This window comes from Sceloporus occidentalis, unplaced genomic scaffold (genome assembly GCF_023333645.1).
Source record: "Sceloporus occidentalis isolate IW3139 unplaced genomic scaffold, rSceOcc1.0.p SCAF_77, whole genome shotgun sequence".
NCBI lineage: Eukaryota > Metazoa > Chordata > Lepidosauria > Squamata > Phrynosomatidae > Sceloporus > Sceloporus occidentalis.
In genome coordinates, this window is record NW_028317057.1 from 4,590,164 (window position 1) to 4,613,106 (window position 22,943).

Here is a 22,943-nt window from a genome sequence, read left to right on the forward strand (position 1 = left end):
GGTAGGGCCTTATAATGTGGCTAATGTACCAAGGCTTACCCACTGAAATGTGGTGCTTTTTTGGTCCAAGGGGTAAGTACAACCACATCACCCTTCACCTCCCAAGCTACATCAGCCCCCTATTGCCCAGTGACTGTCTATTACAACTTACCTTGTTTGATGCATGGCTTCACTCCTAGTACCCAGGGCCATATTTAGCATGCCCCAGAATGCCATGTTCCGGCTCTCCACCTTTTGATGTTGATTCAAATATTTGATTTGCTTAAAAAAACAAAAGCAAGCTGTGGTACTCACATTCGACTAAAGCACAGCGAAGAACACCATGAAGGCCATGTGCAAATATACAATGATTTGTCACAGTACATGAAATGATTTGTCACAGTAAAAAAGCAGTATGTGCAGCCTGTGGCTAAATCGAAAAATAGGACATATAATGTAATGTAAGGGGTAAGAAACTGTGAAATAAGTCGCTTACTTTGTAAACAAGCTTGGTGTCTTTGAAACCGCTAAATCTGGACGAATCACAGTGTTGTACAAACTACTGATCTCTACTAATTTATATAAAAAAGAAACTGCCTTATAGATAAAAAATAATAAAAAAACACTATATAGACCAGTGGTACATGAATAGCCTTAATCAGAACACTAGGGAGGGAGCATACTATCTCTAGGAGATCCTAGGAGGTAAATCCAGGCAGTGGAGGCTCCTCCATAGGAGCACATGCGCACGTGAACCCCCTAAGCGCAAAAGGAAAAAAGAAATTGCAAAATTCATCAAAAATCCATTTTTATCTAAATTAAATAGAAATAGTAAGTGTATTATAATAAACATATATTTAATATGACGCCTCCTGTCCCCTGATGTAGCCTGCCTGCCTATGCAAGAAAGAGCAGCCTGTTCATAGTTCTTTCTTCTATCGCACTGCTGCAGCACACGTGCCATAGAAGAAAGATCCTATTTGCTGCCAGAACCTTGCTTACATTACAAAGCGCCGGCTGAGCCGCCCATTTGAGCCCCGTTAGCACAGTAAAGGCTGGAGGAGCTCCCAGCCGTCAGCTCCCAGCCAACACACTCCCCGTCCAGCCCGGAGTCTCCCCGCCCTCCGCAAGCGGGGAGGCGGGGCTAATAACACAAGGCGCGAACCCCCATTGGACATTGGAATTACCCACCAGCCGCCACTGAATCCAGGATCTTAGTAGTGAGAAGAAAGCACCAATGATGCATAAAATTATGTGTTTGAAGATCAAATATATGTACGGGAAGATTACAGTTACTATGTGGCAAGATCTGGAGACATCAGTTTCGCGCCATCTCTAAAAAGACTTATTGTCTTTTATGTTTTTCTTCACCAAATAAAAACGGTTTCTTCCTTACAGGTATCTGAAGCATTATATGATTCTGACTAGTTTGGTGAACTTTATTAAAGCAGGTAAACAGGAGCAAAACAGGCTTTTCATGGGAACTATTTGGAGTGAGGAGACTCACTCTAATATAAGCCAATAATTTAACTGATTACTAATAACAGATTGTAATAAATATTTTTTACAATTATTAGATTTAAAATCTAATGCAGTCATGTAACCTTCTATTACCTGAATCACACATGCCAGAGATCAGTGATGAGATGGTCAATGCACTCCAACAATGGCACCAGTTTGGTTTTATTTCCAATACTACAGTGCAGTGCCACGTAATCATTGATAAAGAGAGAGCGATGGCCAAAACCGATTCACTTTATGACTCTTTAATGAGACACGTGCGGGTCTTGACACAATATATGGCTCTATAACTTTCTCCTGCCTGTGTAGGGCTGTGGAACATTTCTTTCTTTTGTTTTTTGTGGATTGTACGGCAGAATGAAGAAAATAACAATACCCAGGCCTTAAATTAAGTGTCATCTTTTCTTATCTTACATCATTTCTTATTACTCTATGCAAACTGTAAATACTGTGTACTGTGGTTATGCCTACTGAAGATGTCCTGCAAGCAAAATAGGGGGCGGTAAAAGGGCAAAGGAACATTAGGGAATTCTGCAGAATTACCCCATGTAATGATGCCATGCGTTCTTTGACAAAGATCACATTTTTACATCTGTTAAATTCATCTACATCCGTAATATATTTCTCACATTTAACATTTAAAGGTTTCTGAACGCAAAACATATCGAGCCTTGCAAATCTCCTGGCGATGAGCATGACACAAGCAGGCCAGCAGGTCTTGTATAATTGATACTGAACAACACAAGATTAAAATACCTTTCTTTGGATTGGCTTTTCTTCACATTTTTCCTGATGTATCTCCACCAGAGAGGAATTTATCAGTTTCTATTGCTGTTACAGCATCTTTGTCCTGTCCATGTCATTTGAGCTACCATACTTTGTGTCAACATACCGAGGTAAAAGAATTGACCTGACAAGTGCAGGCATTCACATTTGCTGCCGTTTGAATGAGCTTGTCAAATGAAAGCATTCTCCCTTCCAAATATGACATGGAATCTCAATGCCAGCGTTACAAGAAACTGATGCCAGATAAGGATCACTTGGCCCACCTAGTCTGCCCATTACTGTTGACAAATGTGATGTTTAGTCGTCATAAAAACATTAACTAAATTGAGAGGTCTGTCTGGCTTAGGCCTAATTAGACATCAAGCTATGTGCTACTATTGCTAAAGCATCACTACATTCCAAAAATAACTTTAAAGGATAAATATTTATGAAGGAAAAATGGATAAACCATACTTTACTTACATATTTACTTATTACGACAGAGCTCTTCCAATTTCTCAAAATATAGTGGCTGAATGAATCTCCAAATCTTGGAAAAGAAATGTTTTTAAAAAAGAAGCCTTTTAATATTTTATTGATAAGACTTACTTAAATACTATACTTGAAACTGTCAGGTCCTTCAAGATGTTTCTATGAGAGAAATGGACTTTTATAGAACCTCCCCTAATAAGATCATCACCAGTACACAAAAATAATGTAGTGAATTAAATGACAATGCAGAGGTTGTCCCTTAGCGCCTTTATTATATGCTTATCAATTGAACCATTAGCACAATCAATAAGAAATTCTACTGAGATAATAGGTATTAAAATGAGACACAATGAATATAAAATAACACTTTTTGCAGATGACATTATATTAACACTTCCACATCCAGATAAATCTATAAAATATGTGTTAGATAAGATAGAGGAATATGGTAAATTCTCTAATTACAAATTAAATGTGAATAAAACTCAGATTATTGCTGTTAATCAAACCGAAGAGCAAGCTGTATTGATGAAATCATACATAAATGTAGACTGGAATATGGATACCCTTGACTATTTAGGCATAAAAATTAAATATAATTTAAAAGAAATGATTAGAGATAATTATATTACATTAATAAAGAAAATGGAAAAAAAAATTAATGAATGGAAAGGACTTGAGATTTCATGGTTGGGGAGGATAAATGCATTTAACGCATATTATCTACCTAAAATACTATACTTCTTAAGAGCAATCCCTTTAAGAGTCCCCTATTCTTTTCTCTCCAAAATTCAAAAGTAAATTTTAAGATATATATGGCAAAATAAGACTCCAAGAATTTCCTTTAAAAACGTAGCTAAAAGTACACATAGAGGAGGCCTATCGGTACCTAATATAAAAGATTTACATGAAACCTGCATGATCACTCATTTATTATTGTTAGACAGACCAGTGAATGATAACACTCCATGGTTTGTCATTGGAAAAAGAGACCATTAATTATTTTCGATTGACAGATATTATTTGGATGCAGTAGCGTACCTAGCAGGGGGGGGGGGCGGTCCGCACCGGGTGCCTCTCATCAGGGGGGTGCCAACTTGCCGGCACCCGGCACCCCTCCAGAGACGGACAGTAATGTCCGCCGCCGGAGGAGAAGGCTCGCAAGGGAGCGGTATTGGAGGTCTTTAACAGACCTCCGATACCGCTCCCTCGCGATCCGCGCGGCAACTGCTGCTGTGCGCCGGGGTCTGTTGTCAGATCCCGGCGCACAACACCGAAGCCGCGCCCACCGCCGTCCGTGCCCTCTGAACCCGGAAGAAGACAGAAGAAGATGAGCGAAGAGGAAGAAAAGGAGCTGACTGCTGTTAGAAGAAAAGAGGAAAGGTAGGAAATCATTCAGTGAGAGTGGATTGGTATGTGTGGAATCTGTGGATTGGTATGTGTGGAATCTGTGGATTGGTAAGTGTGGATTGGTAAGTGTGGATTGGTTAAGTGTGGAATCTGTGGATTGGTATGTGTGGATTGGTAAGTGTGGATTGGTATGTGTGGAATCTGTGGATTGGTAAGTGTGGATTGGTAAATGTGTGAGAGTGATGGGTGTTATGCTGTACCATTTCCAATGTCTTTTTCATTATGCTCTAAAGTACATCATAACTCCCATCACTCTATACTGTTCCACACAGTGGCAGAGCTGGAGAGTTGCACCCCCACCGCAGGACTCCTGAAAGATAAGTGAACTTCAAAGGGGGGAGAGGGTAGATAGTTAGAAGGGGTAGATAGGGAGAAGGGAGTGAGACGGGGGGGTAGGGGGTAAATAGGGAGAAGGGAGTAAGAAGGGGTAGATAGGGCAGAAGGGGTGAGAATAGTTAGATAGGGAGAAAGGAGGGTAGCAAGAATATTGAAATAAAGAGTCAGAATGAGAGAGCGAAAATGAATGGATTAATGTGTGGATGAATTGTGTGAATGAGAGAGAATTAATGAATTTGTGAGAATGCATCAATGAATATGTGTAAATAATTTGTGTGAAAGAATAAATGATTGTGTGAATGAATTGTGTGAATGAAAGTGAATTAGTGAGTGACTGTAAAAGTGTTTGTGTTAATCATAGGTGTATAGTTGATTGTCAAAAAGGCAAAGATGGTATGAGCAGGGTGTTTATGGGACAAAAATGGCACAGGCAGGGTGTTTATGGGACAAAGATGGCACAGCTAGCGTGTTTATGGGACAAAGATGGCGTACACTCAGCTGTTTGGGAACAATGCTGACTCATGCTGGGCTGTTTGGGGGCAAAGATGGCACGTCCTATGTGTGTGTAATTTGGGTGCTGGTCAGGTTCTATGTGGGCAATGTGGACGCTGTTTTTTTTGGAGGGTTATTAAAGAAGGCACTATTATATGTTCAGTAAATGTTATTTAAACGTATTTATTTTACTTATAAGTTATTAATTTATTTTTTCAGATTTCTTTTTGTTTACAGTTGACATACAGTTTACAAATTGGTGCAATAAATATTCTTGCCAACATAATTTTGTAGATGCCTTTACATTTGGGGGGGGTGCCCCGGGATCCGCCCCGGGTGCCAAATACTCTAGGTACGCCCCTGTTTGGATGACCTATGAAATACATAAGTACGCTAAATGCGATGATATAGTGATTAACGACCTAATTATAACTGCAGATAAATGGAAAAAATATGAATATAGATAGAGGCCTCCTCTCTGCAACCCCAGTTGAAGTATTAACAAATTATATAAGAGACTTAGATTTGAATAAATGGAGACATACTAACATAAAATGCTTATCAGACCTATATAATATGGAGACGTTACTACCCTGGCCTTTATTAAAAGAGAAGGGGGATCTACCAAACTCAGAATGATTTAACTACATGAGAATAAAACACTTTTTACGAACAGTGGACGTTATAACTTTCCCAAGATTTGAAGAGTTCCTTAATAAACATTACAAAACAAGATTAATTAATCAAGTAGGTTTATTAAAGGGAAGCTTAGAAATAGATGACCTCTTACCAGACAAAGGAAAATGGGAAAAAGATATTGGCGAAACATACTTCAAAGAAGAATGGATGCAGGCTTATAATGAAATTAAGAAACACTCACTCTTTGGGGATGCATGAACTCTATTATAAAATTATAAAATCTATTATAAAATCTATACCATAGATGGTATAGAGCACCTGTCCAAATCTCCAAATATAATAAAAACATCTCTAAATTGTGTTGGAGGTGTGGAAAGGAGGAAGGCACAATTTATCATATGTGGTGGAAATGCGAGGAAATAAAGAGAATATAAAAAATTCTCTTTACGGTTATTAATGAGATATTTGGATGTAATATTAAACCATCTCCCCAACTATTTATTTTTCACATGGGGCTCTTTAAATACCATAAGCTACAGAGAACTTTGATAGTCCAATTAATATTAGCCTGCAAACTTGTAATTGCAAGAAACTGGAAAAAGATGGCCATAATATCCTGGGACGAGATATATGCTCAAACTCAATTCCAATGTAAAATGGAAGAAGGATATTAATGATATCTGGAAACTGAGACTGAGAGAGATAAGGAATAAATAGATAAAGTACCCCTAATAACCAAGGAGACGCCTAATTTATTATTATTATAGAGAGGATGACTGTATGAGGCTAAGAAATGGTAAATTTTACTATGACTTTATTTAAATTTGAAATTTGGAAGCATATGCAGAATAGGAATGGTATTAATATAAATAAGATACCATTTCTTGGAATGTTTGTTTGTTTGTATTGTATATGTATTTACATGTATTTTATATACGTATTTATGTATGTAAATTTGTCATGTGTTTATTCATATATGTAATTTTTGGACGTTTATAATAAAATTAAAATAAATAAATAAATGACAATGCAGTTTCATTTTTAAAGATTTTATTATTAAGTTAAATCACAATTAATGCTTCCACATGCAATATATTGGAAAAATAAACTCAGCAGTGCGCTGGATGCCTTCCGTACCAAACATAGTAATTCTTTGGTTAACAAGCACTCAAATGAGTAGAAAACACAATATGTTTGGGTGTGAATCTGGAATCTTTCTATTTGTTCTATTTTTTTAGATAAAGATCAGAATATTTGGGTGATTTATTCTGGAATCGACATAAACTTTCTTTCGAGTGAATACCAAGACTTAATGTCAATTTTTAACAGTACTCTTGAAACTGTCATAATGTAATTTCCCGCAAATAGTACATAACTACAGATAAACCCATAAATATTAACAGAAAGGAGTAAAAGTTATTTTTCTTCACTGCTGGAATTTTTTACATTATGCTTGCTGAGGAAACTGCATTAGTGGTCTTCTTGATTGCCCTGGGGAAGAAGAGGCTTCTTTCCATGCAAGATATGTTTAGGGGATCTAGTGTAGATTTCCTCTATTGAGTTGCTCTTTGCAGCTCCAGATCATCAACGGCAAGCAGTGTTCCTCTCCCAGAGAAAAGCTGCCTGTTATTCTCAAGCACAGCCTCCTTAGATCTCCAAATCCCAAGAATAAATTTGCACTGAAGTTGTTTTATAAGCTTTCCAAGTTGGAAGGATACAGATATTTTAGTGTAGTAAGACTATCCAAGTTAAAACTAGAAATATCCCTCACTTAAGACTATGCTATCTGAGAAACAAACTTGAACAAGTAGTAAGTAAGGAAAAAGATATTGTATGAATACTCGCAAACTGAGTAATGAGAAGACACGTGTTATTCTTCTATAGAATCATAGAACACGCAAAACACTAGATGATTTAATTACTACAACGGATTCTGCCGAAAAGCAAGTAGGTATGAATATAGTTAGTGGAATAATATTTATATTATTATTATTATTATTATTATTAGTAGTAGTAGTAGTATTATTCTACTGGGCCACACTGAACTACAAATATGGTCATTGATGGATACTGTATGAAAGATATCATGGAATAATATACCAAAAACCATTAGTAGCATATAAAGCATGTATAAATTACTGTTATTTGTGCAAAGATGTGTCTTCTTCTGGATGTTTCACTAATAGGTGCACTTGCCTATACGTTTTTCCACCAAATAATATGCTGTATTGGTAAACGATCTAGATTATAGAAAATGTTCCTTTTTACATGAAATTGATTTATCCCTCTGAGCAGGTATATAGAAAAGGAGGATTTTTGCTTATAACGCAGAGCTTTTCCAACACGACATTCCAAGAGGGTTCTTTTACCCTGACTGGTATGGACAGGCTATTACGCCATGTACTATGCAGCCTTTAAAACAAAACACACAGGATTTCTTTATTTACACAGAACGAAATCCCTTGGAGGTACAGACAGTCTCCCCAGTAGCTCCAGAACATGATGTGGATAGAGAATGCCTTTCCTTACAAAATCTCATATATATAGGCTAATATACTATGTAAATATACATAATATAAATAATATGTAAAAATATGTTGCATTACAAATTCATGCTGTTCATTAAGTATATGAACTCTAAGAATCAAGATATTAAAAAGTGCATTCAGATAAATAAATAGGGTGACTGTAACACAGTGGTGCTGCTACGTCATCTGTCTGTGCTCATGCCTGCAGTTACTTTTCATACACGTTTATCTCAGCATGTCCCGGCTATGAAAACTCCTGAAGAACTCTTTGACGTGCTTCCTTGTGACCGATTTAACACATCCATAGTAGCCAATCAAGCCGTGCTTCCGGGGTTCCTGTGGGTAACCACAGCGACCGATTAGAAATATATGGATTCAATCCAATGGCAAACAATAGCTTTGATATACATTTATACACCCAATGGGGTGTACATTCACCACATCACTTAACAAAAGGTTAAAGCGAGGGATTTGGTTTGCAGTAAAAACACCCAACGATAAAATAGCTGGTTAAAAAAATATCACATTTTTATTGCATTATTCCAGTTCCCACAGCGATCTGGGTAATCTATAACTAGGGGGCCCCCAACGGAATGATATTAGCGGAATGTACACCTCACCCTCTCAACTGTACAAAACCATCCCCACCAGTAGAACGTCAAGGATAATTCTTTATATATTAAGGCAGTAGTTTCCTTCAACAGCGTAAAAGGGGCAGTTCAGTCTTTGCTCGGCTGCCCAAAATATTTCTGCAGGTTCTTGCATTCATTAGTTATTGGCGTTAGAAAATGAGTCTTATAGTAGAACTCCTCCCCAAGTCACCTCATCTGAAAGCAGGAAGCGGTCATCAGTACACTCCTTGCATGTGTTCAGTAGGACAGCCAATCTATATGTATCAAATTGGGGAAAGTATAGTTTGAAGAACAAGCAGAAATTCTGCTTTCCATTCAGACTGGACACAGCCTTAACCGTAAAATCAGAAAAGTAGAGAGAGTTCCACGCATGCAAGCAAATTCTATAAAACCCGTGAGGATCACATACTTATCTCTTATGGAGCTGCTTCTTCAGGCATGATCTGAAAGTAGTGTATCTCTGCACAGTATTGTAGCCCTGTGGAGCAGAAGATAGAGGTGTACAAAGGCAGAGAATGTGAAGCAGCCAAGGAAAGGTGTCAAGCCACAGAAGTCAAGAAGCCAAGCTATGTGACTATATCTTAACATTTAATTCGCACATGCAATATTCTTAGATGTGTGCTTACTGCAAGCATGGAAACGTAGTCATCAGCAACAAGACAATACTAGCAATAAAAAAACAGTAAAATAAAAACGAGAGACATTTGGTGGTAAGTGTACTTAAAATTGCACAATGCTCTTATTTTTAGGTTTTCATCAGTGGTACGATGTTCCCTATTATGCTGAAATTTTCAGTTGATAACTAAATGTTATCACAGACCCATTGATTTTGAAACTGGATGAAGGTGACATAGCCTCTGACCTTGTAGTAAATACACCATGGGAAATGTCAAGTGGTGCCAGAGTGCGTCTAAATAACTGTGATTCTATCTATTTAAAGAAAAGAACAAAATTAAGCTACGCCAAAATCCTTATTTCTTATTTTCTTTCAGTGTTTAGTGGCATTAAATCATTTTGGCAAGAAATAAGAAATAAGATTTAAGAAGAAATAAGATTTTTTGTGGTGTAATTACATAGTTATAATCTGTACCTGTGTAGATTCTTTGGAAATCATTCAACAACCCCTTTTAAAAATGAGGCTTTCTGGAGCCAAGACTACAGAAGAACGCAGATATCTCACTGGTAAACTCTACTAAAGAGATTATTGTTATTCTGAAGAAAGGCAGTAAAATGTATAACAAATTGTACAGGAGGTGTTATAAAATAAATTATGCACGCTCTTGGATAAACAATAAAGGGATAAAACGTTAATGCGGCTAGTAAAAAACTAAAGTGAAGAATAGAAATGAGTTACAGTTGTAACTGTAGTAGTAGGTAGGTTACACTAATTAGTGTGTGAATGTGGGATTATACATGGATTTTATCTTAAAAACGATAGCGTTTACTAGTATGGATAGTTATGAAACCACATTACAGTAAATTAATATATATATCTATGCGTGTTGATGATATCAGGAGAAGGAGTTAGAATTACGGAAGTGGATCAGAGGACTAAGACAGTGTCTCTTTGTGGTAGCGCTGCAACGAAGTTTGAAGCCTGGACTCTGTAACATCCGAAACGGAGGACAACAAGTTTGCCTTTCTTTTATACATTAAATTACCGTTTTTCTCTACTCACCTCGTCTGCCTACCTTCTTTATCTACAAGATAAAGAAACTCCTAAGGAGATCATCATACTCTATATATGGGTATATTTATTCCCTTTAAATTGTAAGGGTCTGCTTTGCTTAATAGCGTTTTTTTTAGACCTACTTTGATACACCATACTTTTGTCCCTTTTTTTATATACAGTATCTCATAAAAGTGAGTACACCCCTCACATTGTTGTAAATATTTTATTATATCTTTTCATGTGACAACACTGAAGAAATGACACTCTGCTACAATGTAAAGTAGTGAGTGTACAGCCTTTATAACAGTGTAAATTTGCTGTCCCCTTAAAATAACTCAACACAAAAGTGAGTACACCCCTAAGTGGAAATGTCCAAATTGGGCCCAAAGTGTCAATATTTTGTGTGGCCACCAATATTTTCCTGCACTGCCTTAACCCTCTTGGGCATGGAGTTCACGAGAGCTTCACAGGTTGCCACTGGAGTCCTCTTCCACTCCTCCATGACGACATCACGGAGATGGTGGATGTTAGAGACCTTGCGCTCCCCCACCTTCCGTTTGAGGATGCCCCACAGATGCTCAATAGGGTTTAGGTCTGGAGACATGCTTGGCCACTCCATCACCTTTACCCTCAGCTTCTTTAGCAAGGCAGTGGTCGTCTTGGAGGTGTGTTTGGGGTCGTTATCATGTTGGAATACTGCCCTGCGGCCCAGTCTCCGAAGGGAGGGGATCATGCTCTGCTTCAGTATGTCACATTACATGATGGCATTCATGGTACCCTCAATGAACTGTAGCTCCCCAGTGCCGGCAGCACTCATGCAGGCCCAGACCATGACACTCCCACCACCATGCTTGACTGTAGGCAAGACACACTTGTCACGTGAAAAGATAATAAAATATTTGCAAAAATGTGAGATACTGTATGAGCCTTTTGGATACTGTGTGTGGGAACTCTCGATGGAAGGGTAACTTTGTACGTTTTATTTTTGTGTTACACACATCATTTATTCACTTATTATTTAGGTGCGCAGACACTTGTGTGGTTTTGATTGTGTTTAATTTGGAACATTTTGGGGAGTTTGTTCCTGTGTCTTTGCGGCACCACCTCACCAGAAAGTGAAATATTTATATTTAATTAGAATATTGCGCCTCACTTTTTTGTATTTTAATATATATACATTTATATATATATAGGCAGGATAGGTATATACACACATATATTATTTAAAATCATGTATATGATATACTGACATTGTGTAGCAATGAAAATATATAACAGACACCTGTTTAAGTCACAGTTCGAACAGCAGGTGGCAGTTTAACACACCTGGTATTAACATCCCAACCCCTTCTTACATAAGGTACGGTCCCATGTTTCCTAGAACACTTTTTATCATTACATACAAAATGTAATGTTCTAAACAAAGAAATAGGAGAATGCGTAGTAAAACAGTATTCAAATCAAGACAAACTTTTGGAATGTGTCACTTGACCCACCATTACTTATGTCTTGAACTTAAAAAATAACCCTTGCAATAGGAATCTGATCCCTCTCCCCAACTGGCTGCTAATGCTTTATCTATGTGAATCCGTTGAGTCCTAAAATGTCTCTATTATTTGCCTATAGCCTAATAAAAAAAACATTATTAACATAAACCATTTTACATGCTATAGAAAACAATAAATAATAAAACTTTTATTTAGGGTCACAGGTCAATTCAGCAACAACTCTGTTAATAGATAATTATAAAAGCTAATGATAGATGTATTGCATTCCTATTGTAATAATCAAATTTATGGTTTACTTTGTTTCTAATCTTATACCTTTTTGCAAGTTTGTCTTGCTCTAGTAAAGCATGATAAAATGTGATAAAAAGGATGTAATACCCTCCTAACATTTCCAAAGATCTTGAAGGCAACAAAGCATGACTCCTGGGGCTAGTGCCGCAGTTCTACACATTGCTGTACACATTAATTGTAGTTTTGCAGTGTTGACAGTTTCAATGAACAATTATTTTACGGTGTGTGCTTCTTACCCTAAAGCCCCTGTGCAGCCGGTCTTTCATAATGCCAATAAATTCTTTATAGCTTAATTGATCATCTTTGTCAACATCAAAGATCTTGAAGACTGTGTTCACCAAATGTGGAGACAATTTCAGACCTGTAGCTACATACACAGCACGCTTGAACTCATCTGTGGAGAAACAACAGATCAAAAGCGTAAAACCAGTCATTATGGGGCATAATCTGTGCTCAGGTTAAACCCCTTTGGTTTTCCGATGGATTGGTTATGGAGAGCTACTGGATTGTTGAAGACTCAGAGATCCTTTTAAAGTCTAACTTGACTACAATAAGTCAAATACCGCGCACAACATTCACATTTCACAGATCTTCCACGTCGTAAGAAAATTCTGTGTGGGAATTTGTATTACTTTAAAATCATGTTTTCTTTAAAAACAAACCTTAAGTTAACCAAATTCTGGATAATTTGATCATTCTATGAGAAGATGAGCGCATTGAGGTCCTGAAATGCTATGAAACTCTTGTGCAAGGTAATAAAATACAATCTCCTCTAATGTCCGAATCACATATCCAAATCCATCTTAACCATTTTATTTCCTTATCTCCTGCTTCCCATTATGCACGAGTGCGATATTCTTCCCTTTCCTCAGAAAATCTTCCCAACGGAGCACGCTCCTGCTAGCCAAAAAAACCTGACGGGTAGCGTAGCAACTTCTAATAAAAGAGCATTTCTTAACAAATTTCAGCAAAATGATGCATATGAAAGTACTTACCAGGCATCTTTTGTTGGTGGGGCTGCATGGGGCACTGGGATGTCCCTTTACTCAAATAACATGTTTTATGCAAAATAATGTTTTTTATGGTATCACTACTTCTGTTCTACACTTAAACAAAACAACTTTTTTAACTGTAGAAAATACTAAAAAGGACAATTTGGATCTAATGCCATTCAGATTTGATTATTTCCTGGCATACAAGCTGGAGACCCCCAGAGTAGCTTTTCTGGGAAACATTACTAAAACCAAAATCTCCATCACCATTGGTGAGAAGAGCAAATAGACCATTAGTGTCATAAATGACAAAGACTCACAGATATTTGTGATTTCTCCACCGTTTTCCATTAGACAGTATGTTCTCTTAGGGAGTGAGTTTTTTTTTTTTTTTTACAACACATTCCTTGTTGATTCCTGGCGGCTCAATAAATCCAGGAAATGGGAGATATCACTTTTGCTACTTTTTATCTCTCAACTGATGGTGGAGGACCTGCTACCATTCCTAGATTATTTTAGCCCCCACAGCATGTCACTTTATCGTTCATTATCCTTCTGACTTTCTATACGTTTTAGAACTATAATGTGGTTCTCCAGTAAACACATTTTATCATTGAAATTTATATAAAGTGCACCAACTAATCTACATCCATGTATCAACGTTAGAAACATTGTAAAAACACAAATACAGGGATAAATTTGACAGTATATTATTGATTATAATTTTATTTTTGTACAAAAATATTACCAGAAATAGAATCACTTTTACTATAAGATCTGAAAACTTTTGAGATGCCTATATTTGAGTCTGCTCATGAGATGGATGATGGTATGAAGTCTATCACACCTGTGAAAGATCCACATGCAAATACCGTATTTGCTCGATTATAAGACGAGGTTTTTTTCAGAGCAAATGCTCTGAAAAATACCCCTCGTCTTCTAATCGGGGTCGTCTTCTAATCAGACCTCAAATAGAGGTCTGATTATGAGACTAAGATCCAGATCCCCCGCGCCGCTGCAGGGGACCTGGATCCTCCTGTCTCCCGCCCCCCCCCCATATAACACCCCCCCACACACACTTACCGGTGCTTCCTGCTGTATAGACAACGTCCGCTGCAGCCGGAAGGAGGTGTGGCTAGCAGGGGGGTTGTCTGCATCCGTCGCGTATACCTTCCCCGACTGTCAGAGATCAGAGTTCCCCACACTGGTGCCGCACCGGTGCGGGGAACTCTGATCTCTGACAGCCGGGGAAGGTATGCGCGACGGACAAATCCCCGCTGCCAACTCCACCTCCTGGCTGCAGCGAAAGGAGACGTCAACCCGCTGCCGTGTGTGTGTGTTAAATGGGGGCATAGGGCATTTCTGGAATGCCTTATACCCCTATATGCCACTCTGGCACTTAGGGGGTTAAAAGGCATATTATGGGGCAGAGTGGCATATAGGGAGTTATAAGGCATTTCAGGAGGCAGAGTTGCGTTAAGGGGGCATTTAATAGAGCACTCTGCCTCCTGAAATGCCTTATACCTCCCTATATGCCACTCTGCCCCATAATATGCCTTTTAACCTATATCTGGGGGCAGATGTGTGTAACTGGGGGACAGGTTGGAAAATACAAGGAAATAAAAACAAAAAAAATATTTTTCTCAATCATAGCTTTTATTTAAAAAAAAGTTTACATGAATTAACATTTACTGGTAAAACTTTTTTCCTTTAGGGTCGTCTTATATTCAGGCTTTTTCTTTTTTTCCTAAGTTAATATTCAGATTTTGGGGGGTCGTCTTACAATCGAGCAAATACGGTACTTAGAAAACATCTTAATATAACTCTAGGTCAAACCTTATTAAGACATTTCATAACATATTTTTTTTATTACTCACCTTGGCCAATAGACCGACTAGCAAAGTTGTACATTTGCATTGCAATAGCAAAATCTTCTAGATTATTCAGAAACTGGAAGAAACATCGAAATTCATCAAATGAGATTCCCTGGGAAAGAAACCAAAAAACACACTAGTATTAGTTCCTCTATGATGATTTATCAAGATAAGTAGATGAAAGTATCAGTGGGCAAAGAATAAAAGTCATTTAGAAGGTTATAGTATGTAACATGATATTTCCTGTAGTGCTCTGAGCCTCCGCGTTCCTCTGTGCCCCGGCCAGCAGAAAAGGCTTAACGCAGATCTAATATAGTTACAGAGTCTAAGAAACCCCAGCGGCTTATAGCTGCCAACTCCCAGACTTATCTTCAGGGTAGACCTTTCTCTAGAACACCCAGTAATAGCACATTGCAGCCGTTTTCCTTTGATCATGTCATATTTCCTAGTAAAACAGTAATAGTGAGAATGTTGGGACCTGGAGACCAGGACAACTGTAGGGAGGTTAAAGGGACTGCCATTTTTACATGCCTGATTGTTTCAAATAAAAATTGGAGTTTATGCAGCCTGTGTCCTGATGAATGTGAAACATGATTCCATGTGAAACACTCTGCAGGATAACACATCGTTTTTTAGGGGGCACCACAGTATACAGGACGCCTTGATACCAAAGTTGGTCAAAATAGGCAGATTTACTCAGAATACCAGCCAACTAGCCACTTATCCACCAACAATAGTCAACAACCTATCTACATGCTTAATAGGGGATAAAAGTCCAATAACGGTACAGATGTATTATTAGAATTTATGTTTTTTTCCTAATACATCACAACAGATGCCATGCACATGCCCAGCAAGTCCGTTTTACATTACCATGATGGTTATGGGCAAAATATCCAGCCCTGTTCGCCCCAAGAGATGCTCCAGTCACAAGATCCAAAATCCTACTGGAATTTTGTGGAGATTGTGTATTTATCTAATTCACAATTCCGGTTTAGCTTGCCTATGTTATATCTAACAGGACCCCAAAAAATTACATTGTTGCTAAGGAACTGCAGTATTATATTTGTATCTTGAGGTTTCTATGCTTTTCACTATGTTTCTCCTACTGGAAAGAAGTAGAGAAGGGGTTAACCTTTGAAGAATGAGTAGATGTTAAGATGTTAGCCAAGCAGGCATTTTCTTCCTTTACGAGCCAGGAAAAAAAGAAAACTTGAAAGTTTGCTTCAAAATAGTGTTTGCTTACATGAAAGACACACTGGGTAAACATGTAAGCAAACACATACCTTTAACATTTTAACACTATTAAAAGAGGCCGGCTTGACAAAAGATTCTACGATAGCATATAAATCATCCGGTATAAATGATAACATTATATTTCATTGATGTAAGCACAAATATAGTATTCGTTCACACGGTTAATTCTGCATCCAAAGATACATTAAACCACATATTTACGCACAGCTAGATAGGAGCGCTGGAGTCAATAAATATATGTTTACTCTACAGTGATTTGAGATATTTGACATGCAAATAAAATGGGTTTCTAATTTCTCATGCATTGAGCCCTTTTGTGTGTGGGGGTAATGTCTGATTTGGCCCAACAAATCTCCTGCAAGCCAAGTCTGCCAATTCCCTCCATGCATTTGCAAGGGGGTAAAAACATTTTATTAAGCTAAAAAAATCATTACCCAGACTATACTATCAACTGTTCATAGTTACAAGTATTCCTATTTATGTGTAAGCTAAGTTTTACGTAATTATGAGAAATGTTTTATTATACAGTATACTGCACCTCACTTTACCAATAGACTTGTCCTTTCATATTCATTCAGATTCTTACATTTTGTTAATTTGTATGAATGTCCAAAAATGAGGAGGGATCCCCAACCAAAACAAAGCAGAGAACATTTTTGATTGCATTTCATTTTTTTTACTCTCTCTCACCCATTCTCTTATCCACTCTCTCTTATGTTCTCTCACACTCTCTCTCTCAATGTCTCAACTTCTCCAAAAATGGCTTCCATGGCCCCATCTCGTTTTCCACAGCTCCGCTTCTTGTCATAGAAACACAGAAGGTGATGGAAGATAAGAACCATTCGGCCCATCTAGTCTACCAAACCTCTGCCCAGTACATGTCTTGCCTCTTCTTGTTCTTCTATCTTTTGTATTCTTTCTTCAGTCTTCTTTCTTTGTCTGCTTCTCCCTGCTGTCCGCTCGGGTTGTCCAGGTTTCCCTGGAGTTCTTCAGCAAAAGGACAGAGCCTCTACGCACACCTTCTACCTCAATTGGACGACTGAGGGAAAGGCTCTCCCTGTGGTCCGCGTTGTGGCTCTGCCAGAATATTGCAGACAGATTTGCAGAGAAAGAGAAGCGTTTCGTGCCTCTATTTCTCCATGAATCTGACTGCAATATTCTGCCCTTTTGCAAAAATGCTCCAGGAAACCTGGACAACCGGAGCAGACAGCAGGGAGAAGCGGACAAAGAAAGAAGGACAAGACAAAGAGGCCAGACAAGATGTGGAACTGTGGAAAAGAGACAGGCACACAGAAATGGTCATCAGAGAAGGTAGGGAGTAGACTTGGGCGCCGGCAGAAAATTAATGCTTGTGTAACTTCGTCCATCGCCGTCTTTGTATTACACCAAATGGGATTTTCGTTTTCGGAAATCCCATTTGTCTGTCTGGGTTCAAATGGAAAGAAGAAATAAACACATAGAAGAAGCTTTATTAAAATGGCGAGATTCTCTTTTTCTTTATATGCGGACGAATGGAAGGAATGGCAATTTGGGACAAAAAAAACGCATTCATACGAAAACTAATGTGCAAATCTAGTAGGGAGACATTGACAGACTATGAGGGAGAAAGTGTGAGAGTGTAAGATGAAAGTGTGAGAGAATGCAAGAGAACATGACAGAAAGTGAGTGTATGGGGGGAGTGGATGAGGTTGAGTAAAAACAAATTTTGTTTACGAATTGAAAAAGCCCTCTGAATGACATCCAAGCTGAAAGGAAAGGAAACCAAATGAAAAATTTGTCCGGAAATGTTTTTTGTCCATGTGCACAAGTCTGGTAGACAGTTTGTTCTATACATTTCTATACTGTTTGCGCACATCATCATTGTTACCCAAGTCCTGATCTACGTATACAGGAGCTACGTAAGTTTGGGTCTGCCTGTCTTTATTATCCTACATTGGGTTTGTTGGCCATTAGTTTTTGTATCATGTCATTTATGATTGTATACCGCAATATACAAAACATCTCTCCTTTGTGCATCAGTGTTAATAGGCTCATCTCTGCAGCTTCGTGTGTAAAGTGTTGGTCTTCTTAAGCATTTCACATAACAATGAAGTACAAAGGCCACCATGTCTACAGTACTTCTAAATACAAGTGGGCACCTTTCAACCCTCTAGTCATTAACATTTCAAACCACACTTTAGTGCTTACCTGAAAACAGTTAAGTTAAACAATAGGTTTTAGAAACGGGGTGAAAGCTAATAAACAGTATGTTTCACATACTTCCTTAAATTATACAGAAATGCCTGTTTTTACGTGTTGAGAAGCAATACAAAACCATTTGCACACATCTCAATTAAAGGGCATTGAACGTTTGACCAAGAAGGAGGATGAAAGCACCTCAAACAATAGGCCTTGCACTAAGTACACTTTAAGTTTTCTAGTTCCACAAGCAGAACTGTCAACACTGCCAACGTGTAGCCATTTCAAGCAAAGACAAACTGTTTGTGAGTTTTCCTTAGAATGGATTATCCTGATCCCATCGCAAATACAAACAGGAGACTATATCCAAAACATCCCACGCCTCAAGGGCTAATTATAACACCGGACCTATTCGATTGCATCGATGCATCTTGTTGCCAATAGCTCGTTTTAGATTGCCCGGGTACCAGAAAATCAACGCACAAGAAGTGAACACAATGCTTTAAACAATCATTCTTCTTGGATTTGTATTCTTTGGACTCTACATTGTACATAACTCATCAATGAAAGCCACCCAATAATATGTCATTGGATTACATCCTTATAGTACAAGAGGGATATTTTTACTTATAAATATGTCTAAACATTCCTGAAGCTGTGACTCCAGAACTTTTATTGCAGATGCTTAACTTTTTGTGTTGCTATATATATATATATATATATATATATATATATATATATATACATATATACATATATGTCTATGGATACATGCATCCCCTTGAAGCAAATAAGTATCTCTATGGCATCTGAAATTGTCTTGCTTCTAAATGCTACAAAAAGTTGTCCTACTTGCCTACAAAAAGAAAAGGTTTACAATTAGTTTATAGGCAATTATAAATACGTGCTAATCGCTTACTTAATTTATTATATTTTTTTGATGAAATGTACTTTCAAATTTGTAATCAGCCTTCAAAACAAATAATTGCTGCTTCAAATGGAATGCTCTACTGACAGCATTACTAACATTATTAACAACAGCAGGGTCATCCACTCCTTGTGCATGCGTTGAAATAAGTGTGTAAGTCATTCGAAACAGGTTTTGAAGCATTTATTGTGGGCATGATTTGTGTTCAACAAAACATGCTTGTGGTGGGTCATGGATGTACTAATATGTTATGGGTGAAAGGCAAATCGAGTGCATCTTATTTACATATAAACTCAGGATATAAAAGAAAAAGGGTTGGGTTCTTTTTCCAGAGCTGAAATATAATTTTATACTGAGTTACTGGTATTATGTTTAGAAGAGTAAATTAATTAATCTGTTCAATTGTTTAGGAGATGATAGCTTAACCATCTAAGTGCCAGTGGTTGGGATGCATTTTTCTCCAATTTTTGTACTTTGGTATAGTTAGGCATAGGAAAAGGAAAGCCTTATAAACAGTATTGGGAATCTATATTTTTTAAGACCAATCACTACCTTCCGCGACTTTCAACAATAATGTACATTTAAATACATGTAATTAATGCTTATTTTAAATAATTTAATGTACTATCCTGTGTCATGCAAAGGTTTAGATCCCTTCTCCATACACCATTTAAACATCATAACCCTTTACCTTTTCTTCTGGAAGTCGGACGCGCACGTTTTCGAGGTAGCTGGATGTGTTTTCCACATTAGTGTATCGCAAAAGAATGTGAGCAAAGTCTTCCTCGCTTATCGTATTCATGCCTTTCGAGTAGGACAGGAACTCAATTTCAAGGACCTCAGTTTGGAGGTTATCCATAAACCTGATGATAAATAAAAGAGAAAAACAAAACCAGGAAAATTAAAAACTCCTGTTTTTGCACAACTCGAGGTCTGAATAAAAGCTGCAGACCCAAATTCATATCTTAATTTCTTACAAACAAGGACACCAGGGCATTATATTTTAAGTAGGAAATACACTCACCTATAGAAGTCTTCAAAGTTCAATTCAACTTTTCCTTTCTTCCCGAAAAAGTGCACAAGTAGCGTGGTATGTATCATTGTGCTGCTGAGTTCATCAGCGCCCTTTTGAAATAGGTAAAGTTAATAACGTTCTTTTTTTGCAAAAATAATGACATTTTAGGAATATTACTTTTGCCCATAACATTAGAAAGACATTCGTTGCCCTGATTGATACTTTTTGTATATAAATTACATTTTCATGAAATCATTTCTTATGTTAAAAAGACAAAGCTTTGTGTTTATCCGTATTCAGTGGCACGTTGGTCACATCATCTTGGGCTTTGGAAAGTCAAAAAGTAATTCAGCATTATGATGAGAGAGTATCTTGTGTGTATATTTATGCCAAATAATGCTGGATTACTGACAATGGCTATCACTCTATATTAACTGGTGCTTCTGCCATCAGCTTTCTGTACTTTTTTTGCCACGAATATAGTTGACTAAGTTAAGACTATGGTTAGGGCTTTGATGAGAACTAGCAATGGAATTGGTTGGTTGACACAAATGACTTTTAAAGGTGCTGTTCCACCTACTCTGCTGAAGTAAACACTTTTGTAACTAGATACAGTAGTAGAAACATAATTCCTCGTATTACTGAATTCTCAGATTCTCAGGATCTTAAGGACATGCGACATCAGCATTAATAAACTAGTCAACATAGGCCAGAATATGCCATTGGTCATGTGACACAAACGTAGGCACTAATAGGCTGTTGCCATAAAAGCTACAAAAAAACCTTCATAAAGGTTACTGTGTGTTGTTTTTATGCGACTAAACCATCAGAGGAAAAATAAAATGACAGAACTGACTAACATACTAGAGGAAATGAGTGGAGCAGCACCTTTAAGGGTAATTTCAAGTTTGGCAGAAATGGTGGGAAATCCAGGATGGTGGGCAGTATTTGTTTTTTGGAGACGTATTCGATCTGTTGAAGGTGCATGAAAGTTGTAATTTTATATAAAGCTTTGCCTCCTTAAATGAAGATTAAACAAATGGGAAATCTTAAAACATAACACATACATCTATATCCATATCATATGTATCATATGTATATATATATATATGTATATATATGTATATAAAGTGACACACATACAGACACATTATATACACATAATGTTTAAAATTTTTCTACGTATAGTAAATTTTAACAGCTGTGCAGAAAATGAAAGTGAGTAAAAAAACAGGTAATCCATGAAAAACACACAATGATGTAAGAAAATGCAATAGAAAAAAAAGCAAGCAAAACAAAAAGCTACATGCTGGGAAAAAAAATGGAGGGAATTGAAGGTGCTAAATCGCAGTGATGAGATATGTTAACCAGAACGTAATGAGATGTAACATGACGAATGCTTCTTGGACCCCAGAGGTTTTGTTATACCTCGGCAAGGTCCGAAAAGAGAGCTTGGCTCGTGCTACGCCTCAGTGTGTCCCAATAGCTTCTGGAGACATGCTCCTGTGCATCTGTTTTAAGTACCTGCAGGAGTTTTAAAAAGCAAAAATACTTGAAAATACATACAATGAAAACACAACAGTACACGTGGGGTAACGGTCACAAAATACAAGAGAAAAACTGTAACAAGAAAAACTGTTGGCCTGGGGAAAGTATTTTCATTAGGTTTGCTGGTTTGCTGATTTTATAGGTGATTAAATGAATTTATCGGTAAACAGTATAGCTGATGATTTGTTACTTTATGAACTTGACTATTATTGCAATTCTCAGATTTGTATCTGAATATAAAGTATCATTCAATTTGAAATCTTGATTGTAAGCTTGTTTGAGCAGGGCCCTCCTTACCTCTTGTTTTAGTAAGTTTAATTATATAATAATACTACTTATTATTCCTGTTTACCCATTGTACAATATGATGGCGCTATATAAAGCAATAATAATAATGCTGCATTTGTTGACAAGTATATATGATTTATTTCCTTCTCAAAGGAATGAATATTCTTCTTCTCCGGAACAGGGAAATGGGGTACAAAAGATGTTTTAAGTACAATGTCCTATAGCAGCTACAGTGGATACACACAGCCGGAACTGTATCTAGAACTATAATGCTGGAATTTTGTTTTTAAAGTTTTTCTGTTGCACATCAGGTGTCTTATTGGAACTCTAAAAAATTAATACAAGTTTTTATTTGACAAAAGGGGTAGTTATGCCCATTATTATTATTATTTAATATTATCATTATTATTATTATTTTTTATTAGTATTATTATAAGTGTTATTGTTATTATTATATCTGGCTGGCGGTATCTGTAAATTCTGTTGATTCCCATAGTGAGTCACGTATTGACAGCCTTTATCCTGCCTCTCAACTAATTTGTTCTCTTCTGATTATATTATTATCATAAAACGAAGGCTGTTTCTATTGAAAAATAGA

The 22,943-nt window shown here is 37.3% G+C and overlaps 1 protein-coding gene across 1 annotated transcript in view; it reads right to left on the minus strand.

Annotated features, from left to right (window-relative positions):
• Positions 1–9,203: 9,203 nt before the first annotated feature.
• The window catches only part of LOC149285600 (calcium uptake protein 3, mitochondrial-like), a 65,819-nt gene continuing 52,079 nt past the window's right edge, over positions 9,204–22,943 (minus strand). Inside the window, exons 9-14 of the mRNA XM_089495188.1 lie at positions 21,938–22,033; positions 20,519–20,619; positions 20,186–20,357; positions 15,135–15,243; positions 12,502–12,659; positions 9,204–9,272 (exon numbers count right to left, since the gene is read on the minus strand). Coding sequence (XP_089351314.1) covers positions 9,204–9,272; positions 12,502–12,659; positions 15,135–15,243; positions 20,186–20,357; positions 20,519–20,619; positions 21,938–22,033 — 705 coding nt within the window. The remainder of the gene's footprint in view (positions 9,273–12,501; positions 12,660–15,134; positions 15,244–20,185; positions 20,358–20,518; positions 20,620–21,937; positions 22,034–22,943) is intronic.